This window comes from Pelobates fuscus, chromosome 1 (genome assembly GCF_036172605.1).
Source record: "Pelobates fuscus isolate aPelFus1 chromosome 1, aPelFus1.pri, whole genome shotgun sequence".
NCBI lineage: Eukaryota > Metazoa > Chordata > Amphibia > Anura > Pelobatidae > Pelobates > Pelobates fuscus.
This window is the reverse complement of record NC_086317.1, coordinates 135,281,044-135,304,953: the sequence shown is the minus strand read 5'-3', so window position 1 is coordinate 135,304,953 and position 23,910 is coordinate 135,281,044. Positions and strand designations below refer to the sequence as shown.

The window sequence follows — 23,910 nt, the reverse complement described above, 5'->3', positions numbered from 1 at the left end:
TATGAGTTGAGTTTAGCTGTAACAGGATTGTTTTTACCGAAGGACTTTTGGAGACAGGTAATAACAGCTTTTAGATGCAACTCTTATCACATTGGTTTTACTTAGCTTCCTGCACATAGAACACTGGTTCCCGAGATATCCTCAGAGGCGTATGAAGATTGTTTAATCTTTAGTCTTGGATGAGGAGAGGTGAAGGGAACTTTGCAGAGTCTTTCAGTCCGGTTTGGTAGCAGAGGCTTTCACAACGAAGTTGTAGCCTGGTTGTGAGTAAGGAACGTAGTTCAATAATCCAGCCCTGATCAGCTGGTGCAGTCAGATTAAATAGGCAGACCGTGTCATAGAGGGGTGTGGCTAGACTCCGTGGAACCAGGAAGTAAGAGGATACCGTAGTTAAGGCATTACACTCCACATACTTTGCAGAGGTCATCTTTACACCTCCGGGGACCCTAAAGGGGCCGACCAGCTCTCTTCCCATGATTCCAGCCCAAAACATGACTCCACCACCGCCTTGCTGACGTTGCAGCCTTGTTGGAACAAGGTGGCCGTCCACCAACCATCCACTACTCCATCCATCTGGACCATCCAGGGTTGCACGGCACTCATCAGTGAACAGGACTGTTTGAAAATTAGTCTTCATGTATTTTTCTGCCCAATGCAGCCGTTTCTGCTTGTGAGCATTGGTTAGTGGTGGCCGAATAGAAGGTTTATGCACAGTTGCAAGACTCTGGAGGACTCTACACCTTGATGTCCGTGGGACTCCAGAGGCAACAGCAACTTCAAATATCTGTTTGCTGCTATGTTATGGTATTTTAGCAGCTGCTCTCTTGATCCGATGCATGGATCTGGCAGAAATCTTCCTCAATGTGCCTTTATCTGCACGAACCCGTCTGTGCTCTGAATCAGCCAAGTTTTCGTGAAATATCTAATGTTTTCATACCTCGTCCAAGGCATTGAACTATTTCACTCTTTTCGGCAGCAGAGAGATCCTTTTTCTTCCCCATATTGCATGAAAATGGTGATCTGCTTAATAATGTGGAACACCCTCCTTTAGTAGTTTTTACTTAAATTGGGCTCACCTGGCAATCTAATTATCACAGGTGTCCGAGATTGTTTTCAGTGATCAAAATAGCCCTGAGACACAATGCCATCCATGAGTTAAACTGAAAAACTAAATATTTAATCTTTGTGACACTTAAATAGAATTTGCATAATAATTTGGATCAGGGTGTATATGTATATACAAATGTGTGTGTGTGTTACAGGATTGAAATTATTAATAATATATGTTTTGTTTTTTATTTCAGAGAGTGAGCAGTATTTTATTCTGCAGTGTGGAGGAGTTAGAGCTTCTATTTGATGACCTGAACAGCGAAGGAAATGATTACCTAACTTATGAAGAGCTTGCATCAGGACTGAGTATGTAAAACTGTGACACTGAATTTTAAACATTATTGACTGACATATTTACTTTATAGGTCAATTCATTTAGTGCTTTTCGTTATTTAAATGCATTTTACACTCCAATCAGAATACTTAAAAGGCTACTTTATTAAATCCTTAAACATCTTAACATACATAAACAACAAAAATAGGATTTATCATTAAAGGAACACTATAGCAAAAGGAATACAAACCTGTGCTCCTCATGAACTGAATTTTGATATTGCTTGCTAAATATTTAATAGGCATTTAAAATAAACCAGAGCATTACATTTTAATAAAAATGTTCATGTTAGCGCCCCCTTCCTTCCCTCCCAGGGAAATAAATGCCAGTAGTCTACACTTTTATACATTTGACAATATAAATATTTCTCTTTTAGTATTAACAAGAATCTGGTGAGGTACTGCTCCAAGTGCTCCTATGAATGAGCCGTCGCTGCCCAATTCAATAGAATTATAAAGAATGAATAAAAAGAATCACCCTTTTGTTCCTTTTAAATGTTTTCAGTCTTTTGTTGCGTGTATAAACAAAGAACAAGAATATATAACGACTAACAATGCTATATGGGCACCTACACTTAAAACAGTGTGCCCCCTATACACCAAGCAATAAATGAACAAAATAATAAGTGGGGTGAAACAAAAAAAAAATCTCCCCTGTAAAGGAGGTAATACAACCCTAAGAAACAATAAACTAGATATATCCAGATATCTAAAAAGGAAGAAACAAAAACTACATAGGGTAATAGCGTCAGGTATCAATAAAGAAAGAAAAGAAGGGGAGCGGTCAAGGATAGGGGTTTAGTTTAACACCCTCGTCCCGTACCTTACCCACAAAAAAGGTCACCTAGACTGGAAAAGTAGGGGATAACCCTACTGAATACAAAGTCTGGCCCTGTCCCTAGTCTCTAGATTCTAAATCTCCTGTATACTCCTTCATGGGTGTTCTATGCTTATACTCCGTCTAGGGTAAATCCCTCAAGTTTCAATCGCTGTCTAGGTACTAAAGACAAAAAAAAAATACAAAAAAAAAAAAAATACTTAAAATAAATAAAGTGAAAAAGTGCGTGCATAGTGATAAGGTGCTCCATAACGGAGGGACCCATGAAAAAAAACCAACGCGCATTTTTAGCGTAATAATACACCGTCCCCAGGGGCAAACGTGAATGTGACCAGGGCCGCCACAGGAAATTTTTGGGCCCCTAACTGAGCTCAGGGTCACATTCACTGATACAAAAGGACACAGAAAGTGACCACAAGGTTAAATTTCCCATCCACTCCAATAAGATCCTAAAGGAGGAAATAATAATAAATAACGAAAGAACTTTATTAGCAACTCTAAAAAGTATTAGGACAAATTAAACAGTGTAGCCTGATATGAGGGGGAACAGCCCTGAGTGAGATGCTCATAATAGATAGTCAATAATAAAGCATACCACACTAGTTCCAAACGGGTATGGATTGGCAGTACGAGAACTAACTGAAGAGGTAGCAATTTCCCCCTTTATGTGTTTAAGCCCCTCAGAGAGATAAGTAATAGAGATATAACCAATTAAATCCACCTCGATAGGTTTACCAGAGGTCTGTGGGAAGGATATCCCTAGTCTCTAAACCTTCAGTCTCATGCAAACACCTTCATGGATATTCTATGCTTTAATTCAGTTTAGGAAAAAAAAAATCCCTTAAGTTCTCAAATAGCTGTCTAAATACCGAGTGATATGCTCACTAGTTAATAATTGGTAATTAAGCATGCTACATTAACTCCACAGGATACAAATGTAACGATATGAGAACTAACAGAAAAAGTAGCAATCTCCACCTTTGTGTTTGTAAGCTCTCATGGAAATGTATATAACACTGGCTACAACAGAGCCTAGTGTAATCATACAGAGGCAAAAGTCAAAACACAAAGGAATAGTGAGCAATATGCTAAACAGTGAGAAATAAGCACAGGAAGAAATATATAAAGTGAAGGGTATATATACAAGGAGATAGGTGATAGGGATATATACAAATGACTTCACCTCTCTATAAATACTAGAGGTATCTGGTAAAGGTGTCCCTAGTCAGGGCCGACCTTATGGGTGGGTGAGGTGTGCACAGGGCGCCATGAAGCAGGGGGCGCTGTGCATCCGACACAGCTACATGGCCGGCCAGGATTAAAATAAAAATTGGCGGCGGGGCGGGGGTTACCTGCGGCAGGAGCGGAGCTAAAAGTGCAGTGTAACTGCTGCAGGGGAAGCAGGAAGGAGTCCCTGCTTCCCCCAGCAACCAGAATCCAGGAGCTGCACTGTCTGTCGGCCTCCACAAGGAACAGAGGTAACTATGTGTGATTGTCTGCCTGTGTGTGTGACTGTGTGTTTGACTGTCTGCCTGTGTGTGTGTGGCTGTCTGCCTGTGTGTGTGACTGTCTGTGTTTGACTGTCTGCCTGCGTGTATGATTGTCTGCCTGTGTGTGTAACTGTCTGTGTGTCTGTGTGTATGACTGTGTCTGTGTGTATGACTGTCTGCCTGTGTGTATGACTGTCTGCCTGTATGTGAGACTATCTGCCTGTGTGTGAGACTATCTGCCTGTGTGTGTGTGCCTGCCTGCCTGTGTGTGTGTGTGTATGTGTATGTGTGTGACTACCTATGTGTGTGTGTGTGACTGCCTATGTGTGACTGTCTGGGCAGACTAGATGGGCCGAATGGATCTTATTTGCCGTCACATTCTATGTTTTTATGTCTGCCTGTGTGTGTGTGTGTGGCTGTCTGTGTGTGGCTGTCTGCCTGTGTGTTTGTGTGTGGCTGTCTGCGTGTGTTTGTGTGTGGCTGTCTGTCTGTGTGTTTGTGTGTGGCTGTCTGCGTGTGTTTGTGTGTTCTTATCTGCCGTCACATTCTATGTTTCTATGTCTGTGTGTGCGTGTGGCTGTCTGGTGTGGCTGTCTGCATGTGTGTGTGTGTGACAGGGTGTGTGGAAAGAGGGGGAATGGGGGAACAGGGGGCGGGAAGGGTGCCCAAAGGCCTAAGTCTGGCCCTGTCCCTAGTCTCTAGATTCTAAATATCCTGTATATTCCTTCATGGGTGTTCTATGCTTATACTCTGTCTAGGGTAAATCCCTCAAGTTTCAATCGCTGTCTAAGTACTAAAGAAAAAAAAAATATATATATATACTTAAAATAAATAAAGTGAAAAAAGTGCGTGCATAGTGACAAGGTGCTCCATAACGGAGGGACCCATGAAAAAAAAACAACGCGCATTTCAGTGTGATAATACACCGTCCTCAGGGGCAAACGTGAATGTGACCAGGGCCGCCACCAGAAATTTTTGGGCCCCTAACTGAGCTTAGGGTCACATTCACTGATACAAAAGGACGCAGATACACACACACACACACACACACTGATACATACTAACAGACACACATACTGAAACAGACATACACACTGACACACACACATACTGAGACATACACATATACAGACACACATGCATACATAGTGACAGACAGACACATACTAACATACATACAGACACACATGCATAAGGACATACAGACATACACACATACATACATTCATAATGACTTAAAGATAGGCATACATACATTCATACTGGCATACAGACACTGACATCTATACACACATTCAGATATACATACAGACAGACATACATACAGACAGACATACATACAGACAGACATACATACATACATACATACATACAGACAGGCAGACACACATACAGACATACATACATACCGAGATATACAGACAGACATACAGACAGACATACATACATACAGACATACATACATACAGACATACATACATACAGACATACATTCAGAGACATACAGACAGACATACACACATACATACATACATACATACAGACAGACATACATACATACATACATACATACAGACAGACATACATACATACAGACATACAGACAGACAGCCATACATACAGACATACATACATACAGACAGGCAGGCAGACATACAGAGACATACAGACAGACATACACACATACAGACATACATACAGACAGACAGACATACATACATACATACATACAGACATACAGACAGACAAACATACATACAGACATACATACATACAGACAGGCAGGCAGACATACAGAGACATACAGACAGACATACATACAGACAGACATACAGAGAAAGACATGCATACATACATACAGACATACATACAGACATACATACAGAAAGACAGACATACAGACAGACATACATACATACAGACATACATACCGACAGACATACAGACATTCCTGCCTTCGGATGAGCCGCGCGCGGCTCGTGCAGCAGCAGGACCGCACGCGGCTCGAACAGAGGACCCCGGCCGGCCCCTGGAAAGGGTAAGTACCGCTACATTTCCATAATGAAGGCTTGATGTTTCACATATGGTGGAATTGCCTCAGAATCAACCCATTATGGGTTGTAACCTTTGACTTAATAAATAATTTGGGAGGTTTGTCATTGGAACAAAAACCCGAAATAGCGCTACTTTACCTGTTCGGGAATAAGTACAGTACAAAAGCCGAAATCCTGATAATCCATAGGCTTCTAAGATCTTAATTGCAAAGAGCTGGAAACAAACCAGAATCCCAACAAAGAACCAACTTAAAACCCAACTGATAAAACAACTCGAGGTGGGATCAGGAGTGATACTTAATAACCCTGATGCCTCCCGTAAATTCGATGATGCCTCCTCGGACTTTGATCCAAGAGATTAAAGTGTTTTGAGGCATCTAGATCTATATGTCAATGATATTGGATAGAACTCAGGTTGAAGGGCTACATGTGATGAGGGGCCTATTTGAGCCCATGGCTAAGGATGTGTTCCAAAGCCAGGCTAAAACAGAAGTATGGACTAAGATATACAGTTTGGTCCTTCTGACACAAGAATTTAATGTATGGATATTGTGAGCCCCATTATTCTTCTTTTTACTTTCTTTTCTCTTTTTGGTTTTTGATCCTGCCCATTGTTTACTGTTCGACATAAATCGATGATAGAATTTAACCACGTTAGTACTCTTACCATAACAATAATATAAGAACGAAACCGAGGTAGAATAAATCTGTTGTAGGATGATTGTTCTCCGATGAAGATATAGCTATATGTTGATCTTCTGTAATCGAGGGTGTCACATGAATTTCACGTAAAGGAAAAGATGTTTTACTAAACTCTAGCGGAGTGGGTAGGGTTAATACTTATGGTCAACTTTGTGGTAGAATGTACCTATCGGATTTTGTATGTATTGCATGTATTGGGCTATTTTTACACCCGCAAAACTATACATATAAAAAAATTCTTCTTTTACATAAGGCATTTGTATAGGAAATAAAGTGTGAATATTAAATTTAAACGTCTCCGTATGAGAGAAAAGAGAGTTATATATACACCTCTATATAGAAAGAAAAGGAGGAGTTAAGGACAAAGATTTTACAGACCCAGATATGTTTTTAGACCAGTCCTGTCAGGTCTATGTCTTGATTCAAACCTTTTTTAAGTGTGTTTAAACTATATATCCATTGAGTCTCTTTTCAATTCAATTCTATTTGTCTATTTCCACCTCTCCAATGTTTTTCTTCTCGATCAATACCAATAGCTGTGAAGTTGTCCCAAGTAAAATGAGGACATGCATTGCTATGTTTTGGAACACATTTTTTTTAATGTTATAAAAGTGTTCCGCCAGCGTCGTATGTAATTTGCGTGTGGTCCTCCCTGTAACGGGTGACGGTACGGAGACCAGGATTCCTGTGTGCCAGCTGATGATAAGAGTCAACCTTGTGGAAGGGAACAATCAGGGCCTAGTGCAGGGTAACCACATGCCCCCTGGTGTTGAGCACCAGGGTTTGTGCAGCCACATACCAGGGCCCTGATGAAGCTTTTTTGCGGATTCCAGAAACGGAGAAGGACAGAAAGCAGAGTCCAGAACATGTACACAAGACATGAGGGAAACCAGAACAAGGCATGGACGGGACAGGACTGTACATGAACTGGGAAGACAAAATAAAACAAGACAAGAGATACCAGGCAAGGCAAAACAAGAGGAGACATAACTAACTACTAATATGTGTAATAAACATTGGAAATGTAGACATACATAAATGGCCAAGATGTATGCAGCCCACCACTGCGCCAAAGTACTCCAATTATGGTGGGTCCTAACTGCCTAGATATGTATTACTAAATAAACAATAATAAAACACACTGCACTTACCTGCAAAGGAATGAGCAGAGGAAATGAATCCACTGCCTGCAGGACCATACTGAAACAAAAAGGATTAATGGCAAAGGAACGGGTGTGGGAACAAAAAACAATCATTTATAGGAATCCAAGAGACTGGGAATTCTAGGAACGGAATAAAGGAATGAACCCAGAAAATCCATCATAAAGAAAACCAGACATAGAATAGAAAACCAGAAAAATGAAGAAAAACTAAACAAGAATTGTTAAAAGAGTATTAGATACCAGAAGCCATCGCCAGAAATGATCCGCAGCAGGAACAGGATGTGACACTCCCTATATATTGGGATACACATCTGCATTGTAGTAAATATACAACGAAAATGGAGGATCACTGTATAAATATCTTTATGTTGTATTTTTTATTGGTATACGTGCCTTCAAAGCTGTTGGTTTTTCTTTTTTTATATTTACATGTGGAACGTTTTCAACAACAATAAAAACCTTGTCGATCTAATAGTCTCGGAATCTTTTTATTTTCCTTTACCAAGCTGGGACGAATTTGATTTTTTATATAATGTGGATTGCAAAATAGCTATATTTTATTTCCTCCCCAAAATCCACAAGGATTTAAAACAACCTCCAGGCTGCCCTATTATTAGTGGTGTAGGCTCTTTGTTTTCAAAACTGCAACACCGCAATTGATCGAACTAGCTCACATTATCCACCATGACTCTCAAATGTACCGAAAGGTCAAATGACACAATTAAAAAGGAATTGCTCAGATAAAGGTATATTCAAGGAACAAGCCTTGATTATATAAAAACCTTACTTAGAAAAACGGTATGATCTGGAGAAAATGAAAAAAGATGAGGAATATGTTGACTCATTAGTTAGGACATCTTTGTTAATGAATAATAAGAACAACAAAAAAGATAGGCAAAACAATAAAACATATGAATATGCATTTACAACTAAATACAACTCACAAGCCAAAAAATAGAAAAAATCTTGAAAAGACACTGGCATATACTACAAAAAGATGACATATTAGACAAAATTATTCCAGACAGACCTACGGTCATTTATAGGAAAGCTGATAATTTAAAAACTATATTAGCTCCCAGCTTGGTAAAGGAAAATAAAAAGATCCCGATACTATTAGATCTACAAGGTTTTTATTGTTGTGGAAAACGTTCCACATGTAAATATCAAAAATGAAAAACTAACAGCTTTGAAGGCACGTATACCAATAAAAAAAATACAACATAAAGAAATGTATACAATGCTCCTCCATTTTCGTTGTATATTTACTACAATGCAGATGTTGATCCCAATATATAAGGAGGACCACACGCAAACCTAACCCTACTCCTAACCCTACCCCTAACCTAACCCTACTCCTAACCCTAGGGTTAGGGATGGATTAGCCCTACCCTAAACCTAACCCTACACTTACTCAAAGTGTCGAAGTCCCGAAGTTCCGAATTTCGAAAGTCCCGAAGTCCCGAATTTTGGAATGCCGAACCGAAACAAATATTTTGCCCATACACATCCCTAATGGAAACAAGAAGCAAAATAGCGTTCCAGTGTGGAACGCACGGCGCTAGTCCATGAACACAACCAATACTCGTTAAGAAGATTCAGCTCCCTATTTGAAGAATGAATGGTCTGAAGGGGATACATATCCCTGAATAAGTAGAGACAGATGAAACACGTTGGACATCATCCAAAGATTCCGGATTTATTTGTCTTGGGACTTTTATTTCAATTGATTTTATTATTATTGCTGCTCCTGTATCTACCAGCTTCTGAAGTGATCCACATCACCAGGATCCGCCAAATGCAGAGCTATGCTGATTTTTAAGCTGTGTTTGTATGTGCAATTTGAATAAATTTTATATTTTACATATACAATCTGCACTATCTTGTGTTCTCCTTCTCCATTATAAGCAGAGAATCATACCACACCCGGGAGGACACATATCCCTCCTATACAGTGAGACCTCCATGCTGATTTTCACCTGATGGGCTTATCTATATCCAAGTTTCTGTGAGTGCAATCTATGATAAGCAGGTTTATTGATACCTGACGCTATTACCCTATGTAGTTTTTGTTTCTTCCTTTTTAGATAACTGTATATATCTGGTTTATTGTTTCTTAAGGTTGTATTACCTCCTTTACATAGAAGATTTTTTTATTTTGTTTCACCCCACTTATTATTTTGTTATGTTGTTTTGTTGCGTGTATATCAACATTTTTGTGACTGATTACATGCATAAGCATAGTGATCGATAAAACCAGCACTGGACAGGTTTCATATTTTAAATTCTATAGTTTGCTTTCTAATATACCACTGTTTACTGTTCCATCAATACACTTCTTAAATTAGCCAAAATTTGCAGTGAAAATAGTTGGCATAAATATAGTTAACTTACATTTTTCAACATTAGTATCATCATCAGGGTTTCAGAGGGACACATTTTAACCATGTAACACTATTTAAAAGACTAAATTATTTACTATCCTGTTCCTTGCAACTGTTACCAATAGCGTTCGGGACTGTTTACTGGGCTTGGGAAAGTACAAAGGGTTTTTTTATCTATAGGATCCCTAGCTTTTCCCTTTCCCAGTAGACTGTGTGTCTAGATTTAAATGGGAAGCAGTAGAGTATATATAACACACTAGCATTGATCTTCAGATTCAAATATTAGTCACTTCCTCAAACAAATAAATAAAGATGAGCATTGCATTTATTTCTAAAAAAATTTACCAGGAAGGATACATTGAGATTTCTTTCATTTTCAAGTATGGACTGGGTCCACAAAACATTATTTTATGGTTGAAACTTTGTTGGCTGGATGCATGCCTTATATAGGAACTATATCCAGCTAACTAAATAGATTTATTCTATTATTTACCATTTTTATTTATTTTAGTAATGCAATGCCAATATAATATAAAAAAGGCATGTCATTGTATAACATTAAAGAGTGTCAAATAGAATATATAATACATAAATATTTTAAATTCTTGAATGCGTAGTTGAGTATAAGGTGCTTGCAAAACAGAAAACAAGAAATTATATAGCATGGTATGAACTGGTGTTTAGAGTAGACAGTGCAAAAACATAACACAAACGGGTGATATAAATCAGCAGCTTAGTTTGGTTGTATGACTATGGTGAAATGTCCCATAAGATGAAAGATGCGGATGCTAGACACCAGACACCAGGTAAACAAGCCTATATACTAATCCCTTCTCAGCCGATGCCCTCTGAGGGTACAGCCCTGTCCCGCAAGATGGCCAGGGGCTCAAGAGGTGAGAATTTCCAAGACAGAGATGGGATTGAGAGGTGGCTCACAGATGGCTGTAACAGCGTTTTCAGCAAAGAGTGTCCAGGTACCCGGTGTTTATAAGGTTTTTCTCTATGGCAAAGTTGGGTCCGTTTTTAGGTACCTCCAACCTGGGTATGAGGATTGCACTGCCGAGTAGGCTGAAGCAAGGTATGTTTCAGTGGCTCATCCAAACAGTTCTTCAAGCGACAGGTGAGCATAGACCTAAAATCTGCAAATAACCTGTCTAGTGATGTCCCGAACACTTCGCCAGGAACACGCGCGATGTTCGGTCCGCCCCCTATTCGTCCTTTTTTCAAGGAGTGGAGGCTGGGTGAAAGTCGGATTGAGGAGGGAAGGGAGTTCCACAGAAGAGGTGCAGCCCTGGAGAAGTCTTGAAGGCGAGCATCAGAGGTGGGGATCCGGGCAGAGGATAGGCGTAGGTCTTGTAAGCAAGTGTCAGAATTTTGAATTGGGCCCTATATCTAACTGGAAGCCAATGCAGTGACTGACAGAGCGTGGAGGCATGGGAGGTGCGACCGGACAGGAAAATAAGCCTCGCAGCCGCATTCATTATAGATTGCAGCGGTGCAAGCTGGGAACATGTAAGACCGGTGAGAAGTCAAGGCGAGAGAGAACAACAGCATGAACCCGTACCTTAGCCGCGTCTGATATGGGCGGATGCGCGCTATGTTCTTGAGTTGGAAGCAACAGGATTTTGCTACCGATTGGACATGAGGAGTAAAAGAGAGGTCAGAATCAAGAAGAACCCTTAGGCAGCGAGCTTGCGAGGTAGAAGTGATAGTAGCGCCGTTGACTTGGATGGAGACAGACACAGGAGTAGCAGCACTTGAGGGAGGAAAAACTAGAAGTTCTGTTTTGGACAGGTTGAGTTTAAGGAAGTGAGCAGCCATCCAGTTGGAAATAGCAGAGAGGCAGTCAGAAACACGAGTCAAGGTGGGTGGAGAGAGATCAGGGGAGGACAGGTAGATTTGCGTGTCATCTGCATATAAATGATATTGGAAGCCAAAGGAGCTGATGAGTTTACCAAGGGAGGCAGTATAGATAGAGAACAGTAGGGGCCAGAGGACAGAACCTTGGGGGACGCCGACAGAGAGGGGTTGGGGAGAAGAGGCAGTGCCAGAGAAAGAAACACTGAAAGAGCGCTGGGAGAGGTAGGAGGAGCACCAGGACAGAGCAGTATCCCGTAGACCAAAGTTACGGAGAATGTGAAGAAGCTATTGATGATCAACAGTGTCAAAGGCGGCAGAAAGATCAAGGAGGATTAGAAGGGGGGAGTATTGGCCGCGAGATTTAGCAGCAATTAAGTCATTGGATACTTTGGTCACAGCAGTTTCAACAGAGTGACCAGCGTGGAATCCAGACTGAAGGGGGTCAAGCAGAGAGTTGGATTTGAGAAAGTCAGTCAATCTGGCGTACACAACTCTCTCGAGGATCTTGGAGGCAAATGGCAGTAGCGAGATAGGGCGGTAGTTGGATGGGGAGTTGGGATCAAGGTTGGGCTTTTTCAGAATCGGGGTTACGGTTGCATGTTTGAAGGGTGAGAGAAATGTGCAAGAAGAAAGGGAGAGATTGAGGATGTTAGTGAGAGGAAGAGCAAGAGAGGTAGACAAAGTGCGGATGAGATGCGAGGGAATAGGATCGAGGGAGCAGGTGGTGGGGCGGGAGGACAGGAGCAGAGTAGAAACCTCTTGTGCTGTAGCAGGTGCAAATGAGGCATAGGATGGCAGGGGGAGTGGGGTTGGGTGTTGTATTGATAGGGGTAGGAGAGAGATTAGAGATCTCTTTCCTGATTGTAGAGATCTTCTCAGTGAAGTGAGATGCAAAGTTTGTGGCGGACAAGGTGGTGGAAGGAGGGGGAGTCACAGGGCGAAGAAGAGCATCAAAAGTGTGAAACAGGTGTTTGGGTTGATGGGACAGTGTGCTTATGAGGGTGTTGAAGTAGTTTACTTTTGCACAGGAAAGAGCCATGCTGTAGGAGCGCAGCATAAATTTATAGTGGACAAAGTCAGATGCAAAGTGAGACTTTCTCCAGCAGCGTTCAGCAGTTCTGGAACATTTTTGGAGGTAACGGGTCAGCTTGGTGTGCCAGGGTTGTAATTGGGGGCGCTTGCTGCGTTTAACTGTAGGAGGTGCCATGATGTCAAGTTGAGAGGAGAGAGTGTAGAGTGTAGAGTTGTAGAGTGCGGTTGCAGAGTTAGGGCAGTTGAGATTTGAGATGGGTAGAAGGAGTGTTTGGTGGAGAAGTGCTGGAGATCGAGGGAGTTGAGGTTTCTGCGAGGTTGGAGAATTGATGGTGGTGAAATTTTGGTACGGGGTATGCAGATGTTAAATCTTAGCAGATGGTGGTCAGACAAAGGAAATGGAACAGTGGAGAGATCAGAGGTGGTACAGAGATTGGTGAAGATCAGGTCAAGAGTGTTTCCTGCGGTGTGAGTTGCTGAGGTAGAAATCTGTGTGAGTCCAAAGGAGGAGGTTACAGAGAGCAGACGGGAGGCATCAGGGCAGATGAGCTTATTGATGGGGATATTGAAGTCCCCAAGTATGAGGCAGGGAGTGCTAGAGGAAAGAAAGTGGGGTAACCAGGAGGAAAAGTGTTCAATAAATAGTTTACGATGACCGGGGGGGGGCGATAGATGATGGCAATTCTTAAAGGAGTGGGCTTAAAAAGGCGTACAGTGTGAACTTCAAAGGAAGTAAAGGATAGGGCAGGGGCAGGGAGGATAGGTTGAAAGGTACATTGAGGGGACAGAAGGATGCCTACACCACCTCCTTTACAGTCGAGTCTGGGAGTATGGGAGAACTGTAGACCATCGAAACATAAAGAAGCAGGAGTAGCGGTATCGGACAAGACAAACTGCAGAATATATGTATGTATGAACAAACACTCATACATACACACACACACATATATATATATATATATATATATATATATATACATACACACACACACACACACACACACATATATACACACACACACACACACACACACATATATTAAAGAACAAGCACACCCAGTTAAGATACAATGACAAAGAAATGGTGGTTAGAGAAACATAGTTTAAAAAATATGCAAATGGTTAAAATTCAATACAATTATAGTGTCCAAGGGTAGATAGTTTCCTCCACAGTCTACCTTGCAAAAACTCAGACATGCATAAGGCCTTTCCCTTCCAGCTGTAGGCGATCTGAGCACTGTTCAGGTTTGCTAGAAGTGGTCTTTAAAAACTCAGACTTGCAAAAACTCAGACATGCATAAGGCCTTTTCCTTCCAGCTGTAGGCGATCTGAGCACTGTTCAGGTTTGCTAGAAGTGGTCTTTAAAAACTCAGACTTGCAAAAACTCAGACATGCATAAGGCCTTTTCCTTCCAGCTGTAGGTGATCTGAGCACTGTTCAGGTTTGCATTGCATTATTTAATCTAGACCTGGTTCTTTTCATTAAAAATATATACATTTGCAGTGACATTTTCAAGAGCATCTAAATGTTTACAGTATTTTTTTTTCAATTCTTTATTTAACCTATGCAGAAATATTCTGCTCTTGTGTGCTTACATTTTCTGCTACGAATGGTTAGAAATGCATATTTTAAGACTTTTACCAGAATGTAAAAATAATGTATGTATGTGGATATAATGTAGCTCATAGAAGACCTTACTCTGTTATAGGAACACCAGGCATTAGACATAAATAACACACAAACATATCCATAACAGCTCAAACTTAATAATAATGAATGATGGCTGTCTGGATAAGCTGTTGACAGCAGCTGAGCTTTAGGTAATTTTAGATTTAGGTAATTTGTGAAATCTGTCCAGTCTATGAGCATCTCAGACATGCTCAGTATGACCCTGGAGATGATTTCTAAAGTAACCCATTTAACATCCAGTTGGAGATTGCAACACACAAACAATGTTTGTTTTTCATTCTGTTTCTATAATCCCACTTTGCAACTGTTTGTTTAGTCTGTTGCTAGAGAAATATATTTGTACATATACTATATCTTCTCCATAATGCATTGAACAGCTTCTTCTATAGTACCAGGTGGCTGAGTGGTTACAGTGATGAACTGCTAACCCATTGTCCTCTGCACACATGGGTTTGAATCCAATCATGCATGGGGTAGGCATAAGGCTATCCTAGCTATAAGATAAGGCCAGGGACCAATGGAAGAATTTAGAAAACTGGGCAGACTAGATGGGCCAAATGTTTATCTGCCGTCATTCTTTGTTGGGTATCTATTGACGTTTTGAAGAGTGCAACATAGCACCTTTTAAAGTGCACATTTATTTTGCCATTAGTACTTGTATGAAGAGTTAAAGAGGGGATATTCTATTAATTTTAAAAGAGACACTTTAGACCCCTAACACGCTTCAGCTTTATTTGTTAAGAGTGTTTTCTTAGTTTCATTTTACAAAAAGTGTAGATTTCAACATAAATTTGCACTTTAACAAATTTCCTTTTACACTAGGTTTCAATCAAACAACTGGTCCTGTTACTTCCTGGTCTGCTTAGCTTAGTGGAGCTAAACTCAAGAGGCAGCAATTGTACAAAGCATGTTTATTCTAAAGTCTTCTCACTCAGCTATATTGGGAAGAATGTTATTGGGCAACCACCAAAATCTAGGCATGGTTAGAAGATGACGACTTGTAATGGCAGCCTTTAAAAGATCTGCAGCTTTTGAGAACTTTTTAGATATACCCCTAAAAAGCAAACGTGTAATTAAATGCATACATGCATGGCAGGCATGGCAGTTTGGTAGCTCGGTGGTTCTCAACCCAGGGGACAATACCCAAAATCGGGTAATCATCTAATTCTAGTCCTCCTTTAGTTGGAACAGAGATGTGCCCACAATAATTTGTTTACTTTAGCACCATTGCTATCCTGTGTGAAATGGAGACTGTCTCACATTAGGAAAAGTCATGTGAACATCATTTAAATTTAGTATTTTGTTTAGGATACGTCATATCAAACTTTAAGAATGGGTCACCAAGACAACTTTACAACATTAGAAAATATCACCAAGCTAACTCCAAAGCCATTATTTGAGTCTGTGACATAAAATGTTAAGAGCTACTCACTGTTGAATGTGAATAAATATATTAAGTTAAAAAAATATATGTAATTAAAAAAGCAAAAAACGATGCAAACAAAAATAAAAAAACATGCATATTTATTTGTTTTGCAAACATTTTATTCCCAATTTTATGTCAAGACACGGAGGCTCATATTGCTTAACCCTTTCTTTACTGTCCACCAATAGCAGCAAAGTATATTAACAGTAAGAAAAAACAGTAACCATAGAGATAGGACACTCCCATATCCAGTCCCAGTATAATAGGCAGCACCTCCTCCTCCAATTCCTCTTTCTTTGCTGCTACCAGACAGATAAGTACCTCACAAATTATTTTTCTCTGCTGACATTTTGTACACATTCACTGGTTAATGTATGATTGTATTTTGTATTTATTTGACCTTCTGTTGTATACCTTGTTTGAGCCCAGGGTCCCAGACCTTCCCTGTCCGGCTTTATCCTGCTCTACCTTCTCTGATTCCCTTGTTATCGCTCTAAACTTTCCCTCCATTACTCTGCCGGTCTGCCTGTCTTCTCTCCTATTGCTGCATTCGAATTTTTCATGTGAACGCTGCATTCACCTGTTTGATGTGAACCGGTCTGCCTGCCTATTCTCCTATTGCTGCATTCGAATTTTATAGCATGACAGGAGGCTTCATATTTTGCTTAAGTCTCTCTTTACTAGAACTCCACAGCAGCACATTAACAGAGAGATAAACACCAAAGACAAAAACATAAGGCATCTATATAAGGCTCCTCCTAAGCCACCATTTCCTCTTTCTTTGCTGCTCCGCAGAACAGTACAGGTCAGAGTACCACTGCCTCCTGTTATATATGGGTGGCTTTGTGTCTATTATATGTCTATTATATAGACTATATATGTCTATTATATGTATATGTCTATTATATGTAATCTGTGGTTTTATGCTCTTGTCTTGGGTTTATAGTATTGCTGCATTTATTTCTGTGGCTGTTTCTGGGATTTGGGCTTTGCCCTTCTGCTGTTATTTTTGCCTCTGTTTTTTCCTCTCCTTTGCATGAGGTTTCACTTTACATTTTTTTTTTTTTTTTTCATAGTTTTTATTGTTCTGGTTGGTTTTTCTTTTTCTTTTATTTCGTGCTGGTCTGGTTCTCCGTTGCGGTCGCCGGGAAGCGGTCTTCCGACCGCTCCCCGTGCCGACCATCGGGACCGTGGAGAAAGACTCCAGCGGTCCCACGTGTCCCTTGTATTGATTCCCGCCCGCCGGCTTCGTCCGCCGAGTGGGAATCCTCTCATTGCCTCCCTGCCCGCGCCCCGGTCGCTTGTTGGCCGCTTCCCGAGCGGCGTGGGGACGGAACAGGGTGCTGAATTGTTACCGCGGGAGCCTCCGCTCCTGAATGCCCTTTCCCCCGCGTCCACGTGGCCGGACAGTGAGGGGTTGTGGGCAGTGCATACATCTTTCTTACTGATTCCAGTTATTGCTGTACGAAGTGACTTGCATGAGGTCACACAGGATTCTCCTATCTGAGCATAGCCCTGTAACCACTATGCCCTGGCCTGGCCGAGATTAGTGGGAGTTAGCCGCCAAATTGTAATTAGCAATTTTCTTTATTTCCAGATTCTCACTGAATAAAGGTTTTTATTTTGCAGGGTGCGCGGCTCTTTTTCGGTCTACTGCCGCGCACACCATTTATTTCTTAAAGGCGCAGTGTCCGTTTTTATTGCACTGGCTGCCTGTCTGGATGCTTAGTTCCCTCTGTGTGGGGGATCATTACTACACATGTGCTGTGTTTCTCTGGGCAGGTTTTGGGGTTTTTTTCTCTACCTCTGCCTACAGTTTATTCTCAGTGCATGTGTTGTATGGCTTTGCAGGCTTCTTCTGTGGATGCCATTATTGCATGTGCCCTAGGGCTCTGGGTGGCTCTAGGCATTCCACTTCATGCCTCCTGCGTAGGACCCGCTTAACATCACCGCACTATCATGGACCGAGACTGGTCTGGAGGCCTAACTACACCTCTACCCTGCACGCACGATATGTCAAGTAATTCCTGCATATCTACCGTAAGGACCTACGTTCCTGCCTCATATACCACTGGGACGGTCCTACCCGTGCCCAAATACTGGCCTGCTTTGTCTGTGCCCTTATGATTGGCCTGCTTTGTCTGTGCCCTTATGATTGGCCCGCTTTGTCGGTGCCCCTTGATTGGCCTGCTTTGTCTGTGCCCCATGATTGGCCTGCTTTGTCTGTGCCATATTACGCATGCTATTGACCTGGTGGCTCCGTATCCTGGAACACGTTTTGTTGAGCCCGCATGCGTTTACTACTTGCCTCTGCCATACTAGGGGTGCTGCCCCTACTGCCTGCTAGTGATACCTGTTCTCTATTCAGTTAGGTATCACGTGCCGTCATCTCAGATGTTATGGAAGCCTCTGCACGGGAGCAGACTTTGCAGGCACTGTTTAATGCGGCTGTGGCCGCCTCTGTTGAGGAAGCTCTGCCTAGGGCCCTTCCTCATCCACGAATGGAAAGGGGTGCGAGAGGATCCCCCCGCTTGGCAGACGACTCGGCGGAGTCAGACTCTCAGGATCGAGAGCAGGCAAGTGCGCTAATGCGCTATTGGAAGGGTGAAGGCCCTGAACCACGCTCCCGGAAGGACAAGACTCCGGCGAAGCGACATGGTTCGAGGTTATAGAACCTCACCGGCCAGGCGCCGCCGTCTTTCGGGCGCAGGGGAGGTGGCCTCCTTACCCCCCCTATATTGGCCTGCTGGAGGAGTGGCGGGCAGACCTGTCTCCCTCGGATGAGGGAGATGTTTGGATGAGGACCGTGGGGAAGGTCCCAGTCGGCGCCAGGAGGATGAAGACGTGCCGGCGACAGAGGCCCCCACGGCGATACTGGGAGACGATGCCGGAGAGCCTCTGTTTGACCCTCGGTCTAGCTGACACCCCTGACCCTCGGAATGGTCACTGCCCAACCACTTGGCACTATCCGTGCTCTACTGGACCCGCAGCCCCCTGGAAGGGGAGGCCCGCGAGAAGCTGTGGGCGGAATGCCCCAAACCCGTCCTGCCGGACGAGGGGGCGGTGGCTCCGGATTTTGACCCCCTGGCGGCCTCGTAATTGAATAGTACGGGTCGGGACCCCACGAAAGGGGTCGAGCGTCACCTCCGCTCGACACAGGATGGACAGCTGGATAGGCTGAGCCCATTTGTGCAGGTTGTTGGCCCTGACAGACATGGCCTACACGGATGGTACGAGCCTGGACCCGGCCGTCAGACGAATTTGGGCGCTACGCCCCATTTGCCTTCTAGGCAATGCTAATCTGCACCGAACGCAAGTGTACGGCTCTGTTTCAGATGGACACCGAGCTATCGGAGCCAGGGTTCTAAGTATTGGGCCCCCGGCCAATAAGTCCTACTGTTCGGGGAACCTCTCATTAGGTGCTACAGAAACGCACCGACTTTTGCTTCCCTGGATAAAGCACAGTCCTCTATAAAGAAGGTATTTCGCTCACGGTTATCCCGGCTGGTCTTCGGACCCACAGATCCATGGCCCGTCTTTTCACCGCCATACCAGCCCGGACCTCTCTACACTCGAAGGGCGGGTAGAGGTCGTGGAGACCGTGCCAGAGGACGAGCGAGATTCCCTGCGGGTGAGTACAACTCCTGCCACTTTTCTATTTCCCTCTACTACGTACAGACAGTGCGTTTCGCTGCAGGGACAGGCGGCAGGAAGTGCCTTCAAACGCATGGGTCCATCGGCCTGTATGAGATTAGGTCATGGACTTCCACACCCCACTGACGCGGGTTGGACCTCCAAGTGTCTCCATCACCGCGAGGGTTCAACGTTCCTTGACAGGTTCGGAGGTTCGGACTCTGCTCGCCATTGGCTCGATTTTCTAGTGCAGATGGAGTCGGGGGAGTTCCTCCCGGTGGTCAATTTTGGGAATTGAACACCTTCGTTGTCTGCTACCACTTCAAGTTGGGGGGCATTCACCTCCATCGGAACCTTCCCCGGCCGAGAGACTTGTTCATGTGACTAGACCTAAGGATCCTTACCTCTCCGTCCTGGTTGACAAGAGTGGTCGCGGGTTGCTTCGCTTCACCTGGAATAGCGTATCTTGCCTGTTCATGTGCCTCCCGTGCGGCCTCAGTTCGGCCCTTGGTGCTTCACCAAGCTGCTGACGATTGTGGTCACCCGATTCTGGTCAGTGAGCGTCCGTTTCCTGTTATTTCTGGATGATGTGCTAGCCCTCTGCGAAGATCCGTCCTGGCTCGGACTTTGAACGCGTTCGGCGACCTCCTTATTGGAGCTCCTGGGATTCGTGGTTAATCTGAAGAAATCAGCTTTGGAACCTGCCCGGACGGTGGAGTCCTTGGGTGTCGTGGTCAATGCGACGGAATGCCTTCCCCGTCCGCCTCTGGCACTGTTGGCAACCGCCCGGGAGGTAATGAGAAGGATATCACGGCAAGTCCGGATTCCCTTTCAAATGTTTGCTCGCATGGTGGGCCTCCTCCCAGCCTCGATACAGGCAATATACCCGGGCCCACTACACTACAGTACCATACAACGGTTAAAGGCCCATGCTCTACGCAGGTGACCTTCTTCAGACCAGATGATTTTCTGTTCCGGACGTGAGGACTGGACTGCGCTGGTGGCTCCTGCGCATGGTCGCATGGAACGGCAAGGCAATATTCGGACCAACCCCACAGTTCGTACTGGAATCGACTGTACGCCTTTGGGTTGGGGTGTCACGTGCGTGACCGGGTCCACGGGCGGCCCGTGGTCGAACAAGGAGTCTGAATTCCACTTCAGGTGTCTGAATTGATGGCAAGTTCGTTGGCAGTTCGGAGACTGGCAAGTCACCTGTCAGACTGCTGTGTCCTCCTTCGGAGGGACAGGGTTTCAGCGGTGCAATATACCGACCGCTTGGAGGGCGCTCGGTCTCGCACACTGGAGGGGACGAAAGGGATTTCCAGTTTCTACCCCAGCGCAACATCGCATTTCAGGCGGTGTATCGGCCGTGGGAGTCAAACCTGACGTCGGATTGGTTCTCCAGACATTGTAGGATGCCAGCGACTGGGCGCTCTCTATTCGGCTCCGGGACGCCCATCGGATTCGGTCGTGCTTTGGTTGACTCTCGGTTCCAGCGTGCGCAGTGATGGTCGCGCTTCGACAAGTGCGGTCGTTTCTTTTCAGGAAGCTTAGGCGTTTCCTCCTTTCGCCTTTTTTCCCCGGGTGTTGCTTCTAGTTTGTGGTCGTCATGTGTCCTTGGTGTTGTTGACTCCGCTATGGCGAGAGCGGTCGGGTTCACGGAGCTTCTGGATTTTTTCTTGTCGGGATCCTCTTTTCTTACCATCCTCTCGGATTCTCCTCTTGGACTCTTTCAGGAGTACCTGGTATGTCGAGGCGTCGTCACTATCGGTCAGGGACCTTCTCTGTGTCCTCTCAACATGGATTTTCATAGTGTCGTTGGTGCTTAGGAGAAGATGCTGAACCCTTTTTTCTGGCCCGTGACCAACTTGCTGAGTGTCTTGTCCCTCCTCGAGGTTTTGAGATGGCTGTGCCATCTGGTTCTTGTGATTAGTCCTTTATTTAGGCGGCGCGTGTTCCGTTTGGAGGTTTTTTCCCATCGGTCAGGACCCGCTGGTCTGCAGATTTCTACGGGAGAGGAGGCTGGCACTTCCTCCGGCGCCTAAATACCCTTCCCTCTGGGAGGTAAGTATGGTTTTAGCGTTTTTCTTCGGGATTCGGCCGGAGTTCCTTGTTTTTCCCCTCGACAGCTTTCTGCTGTGTTTGTCCTCTTGTTGTGTCTTGTTTCGTTCGGACGTGTTTCTGATGTGCGATCCTTCGCCCCTGCCCAATCTCGATGGAGGAGATGGTTATTGACGCTGGTAGGGGTGAATGCTACTCTTGGAGTGCATTCGGTTAGCGGCGCTACTGCTTCCGAGTTTTTTTCCTTGATGGGCATTTCTCCTCGGGACGTTTTTTTGTAGGATGGCGGTCCGGTCCCGTGAGGAGTTTTTTGCGCCAGTTTATTTGGACCGTCGGACTATGTTTCTCTTGCTTTGCTGTCGGAGCGTTAAAACAGCAAAATATGAAGCCTCCTGTCATGCTATAAAATTGTAGATTATACTAGCTTTAGTGTAACTATAATCTTAATTTTATTAATGACAGGAGGCGAATATTTCCCACCCAGTTTGGTTTCTCCCCCCCTTGTTTTGGATGGATTGCATTGATTGTTTTTCTGTCGATTTGTCTGATTATCTGGGCTAGGTTTGGTAGTCTGGGGTGATGTTGTGGGAAGTGCATGTTATATTGTATTGACGGTCATTAGTGATGAATTTCATGTCTTTATTCTGTCAGTACTGGATCGTGGGATTTATTTTTTATCGGTACATTTCGTTCACTAATCAGTGTTTTCGATTCTGTTTATTTCGTTTCAGTTTAATGGTTCGACTTCGGTTCATAGGATCGGCTGTTTGGCAGGATGAAGTTCAAGTTCATCCATTATCCGAAGTTTTTCCTGATGGCATTCATTGTTATGTTGAAATATTTTCTTTATTTAGTTTTTGTTATTATTGTGTACGTTACTTTGTCGCAGCGTGAAAGAGGAAATGGTGGCTTAGGAGGAGCCTTATATAGATGCCTTATGTTTTTGTCTTTGGTGTTTATCTCTCTGTTAATGTGCTGCTGTGGAGTTCTAGTAAAGAGAGACTTAAGCAAAATATTCGCCTCCTGTCATTAATAAAATTAAGATTATAGTTACACTAAAGCTAGTATAATCTACAATTTTTCATTCGAATGCTGGATTCACCTGTTTGATGTGAACCAGTCTGTCTGCCTATTCTCCTATTGCTGCATTCGAATTTTTCATTCGAATGCTGGATTCACCTGTTTTATGTGTTCCCCCCCGCGGCCATTTTCTATCAGTCACTTTGGCGCTCTTTTTCCCTCCGTTCTCCTTATCTGCCGGTCTGGACCCTGGTGAGCTCCCTCCTTTTTCCTCTGTTTACACTGCCTAGCCTTGGGTGATTAACTCCTGCTAGTTGCATCCTCCACATATTTAGCAGCTCTATTTTCTATTCACTACTCAGTATATATTTTGGTTGTCTCCCTATATATTAGACTGCATATTATACTGCATATTCCCTGCATATAGATATATATATATTTTATTTGGACCTGACCTTAGCCTCAGTTAATATTATTATGCCTAAACCTAAAGGGCCTGTCTCCCCTCTTTCCCCTGAGGATAGGGATATACCCCAAGCACTGGCTGACCCGATCTCTGCCAGCTCTGGCCCCCCTTCTTCTGCGGGCGACCCTATGTCGGTGCCGGATGATGCCGAGGCCTTAGCACTGCAACGTTTAGTCATAGACGCCATTATGGCGCCATGGGCTCAATGTCCGCAACCCTGTCTCAGACTATTTCTCAGGCTTTATTGGCACAACCTGTACCCGCAGAAGCGTCTGCCATACCTACACGCTTAGCGCATCCCTCTGTAAACCTCCCAGGGGGCGACTCTAGAAAGGCTAAGGCCAAATCTAAACACCTGATCCCTCCCGCCTCCAGAACCACCAAGACTGGTGTGAAAATAGCCACCCAAGATAGCGTGCCTGTGTCACGCAAAAGAGCCTTTCCGCGCCAGGCAGAACGGGGGCGGCACTGGAAATGTGCCAGAGCACTTACAGAGAGCGACTCCGACTCAGAAATCGGGTCTTGTGAGGAGGCTATTGATGAGTCTGGGGATGACTCTAAGAACGAGTCGGACGGGCAGGACACTGACCCATTTGCCCCTACCCTACCAGGATTGGTAATTGGTGACTCTCGCAGTGACTCTCCCGCT

General features: G+C 43.8%; 1 protein-coding gene across 1 annotated transcript in view; it reads left to right on the top strand.

Moving 5' to 3' along the window:
- RAB44 (RAB44, member RAS oncogene family) overlaps positions 1 to 23,910 on the top strand; it is a 143,478-nt gene that overhangs the window by 34,604 nt on the left and 84,964 nt on the right. The window contains exon 3 of the mRNA XM_063450543.1: positions 1,305 to 1,416. Coding sequence (XP_063306613.1) covers positions 1,305 to 1,416 — 112 coding nt within the window. The remainder of the gene's footprint in view (positions 1 to 1,304; positions 1,417 to 23,910) is intronic.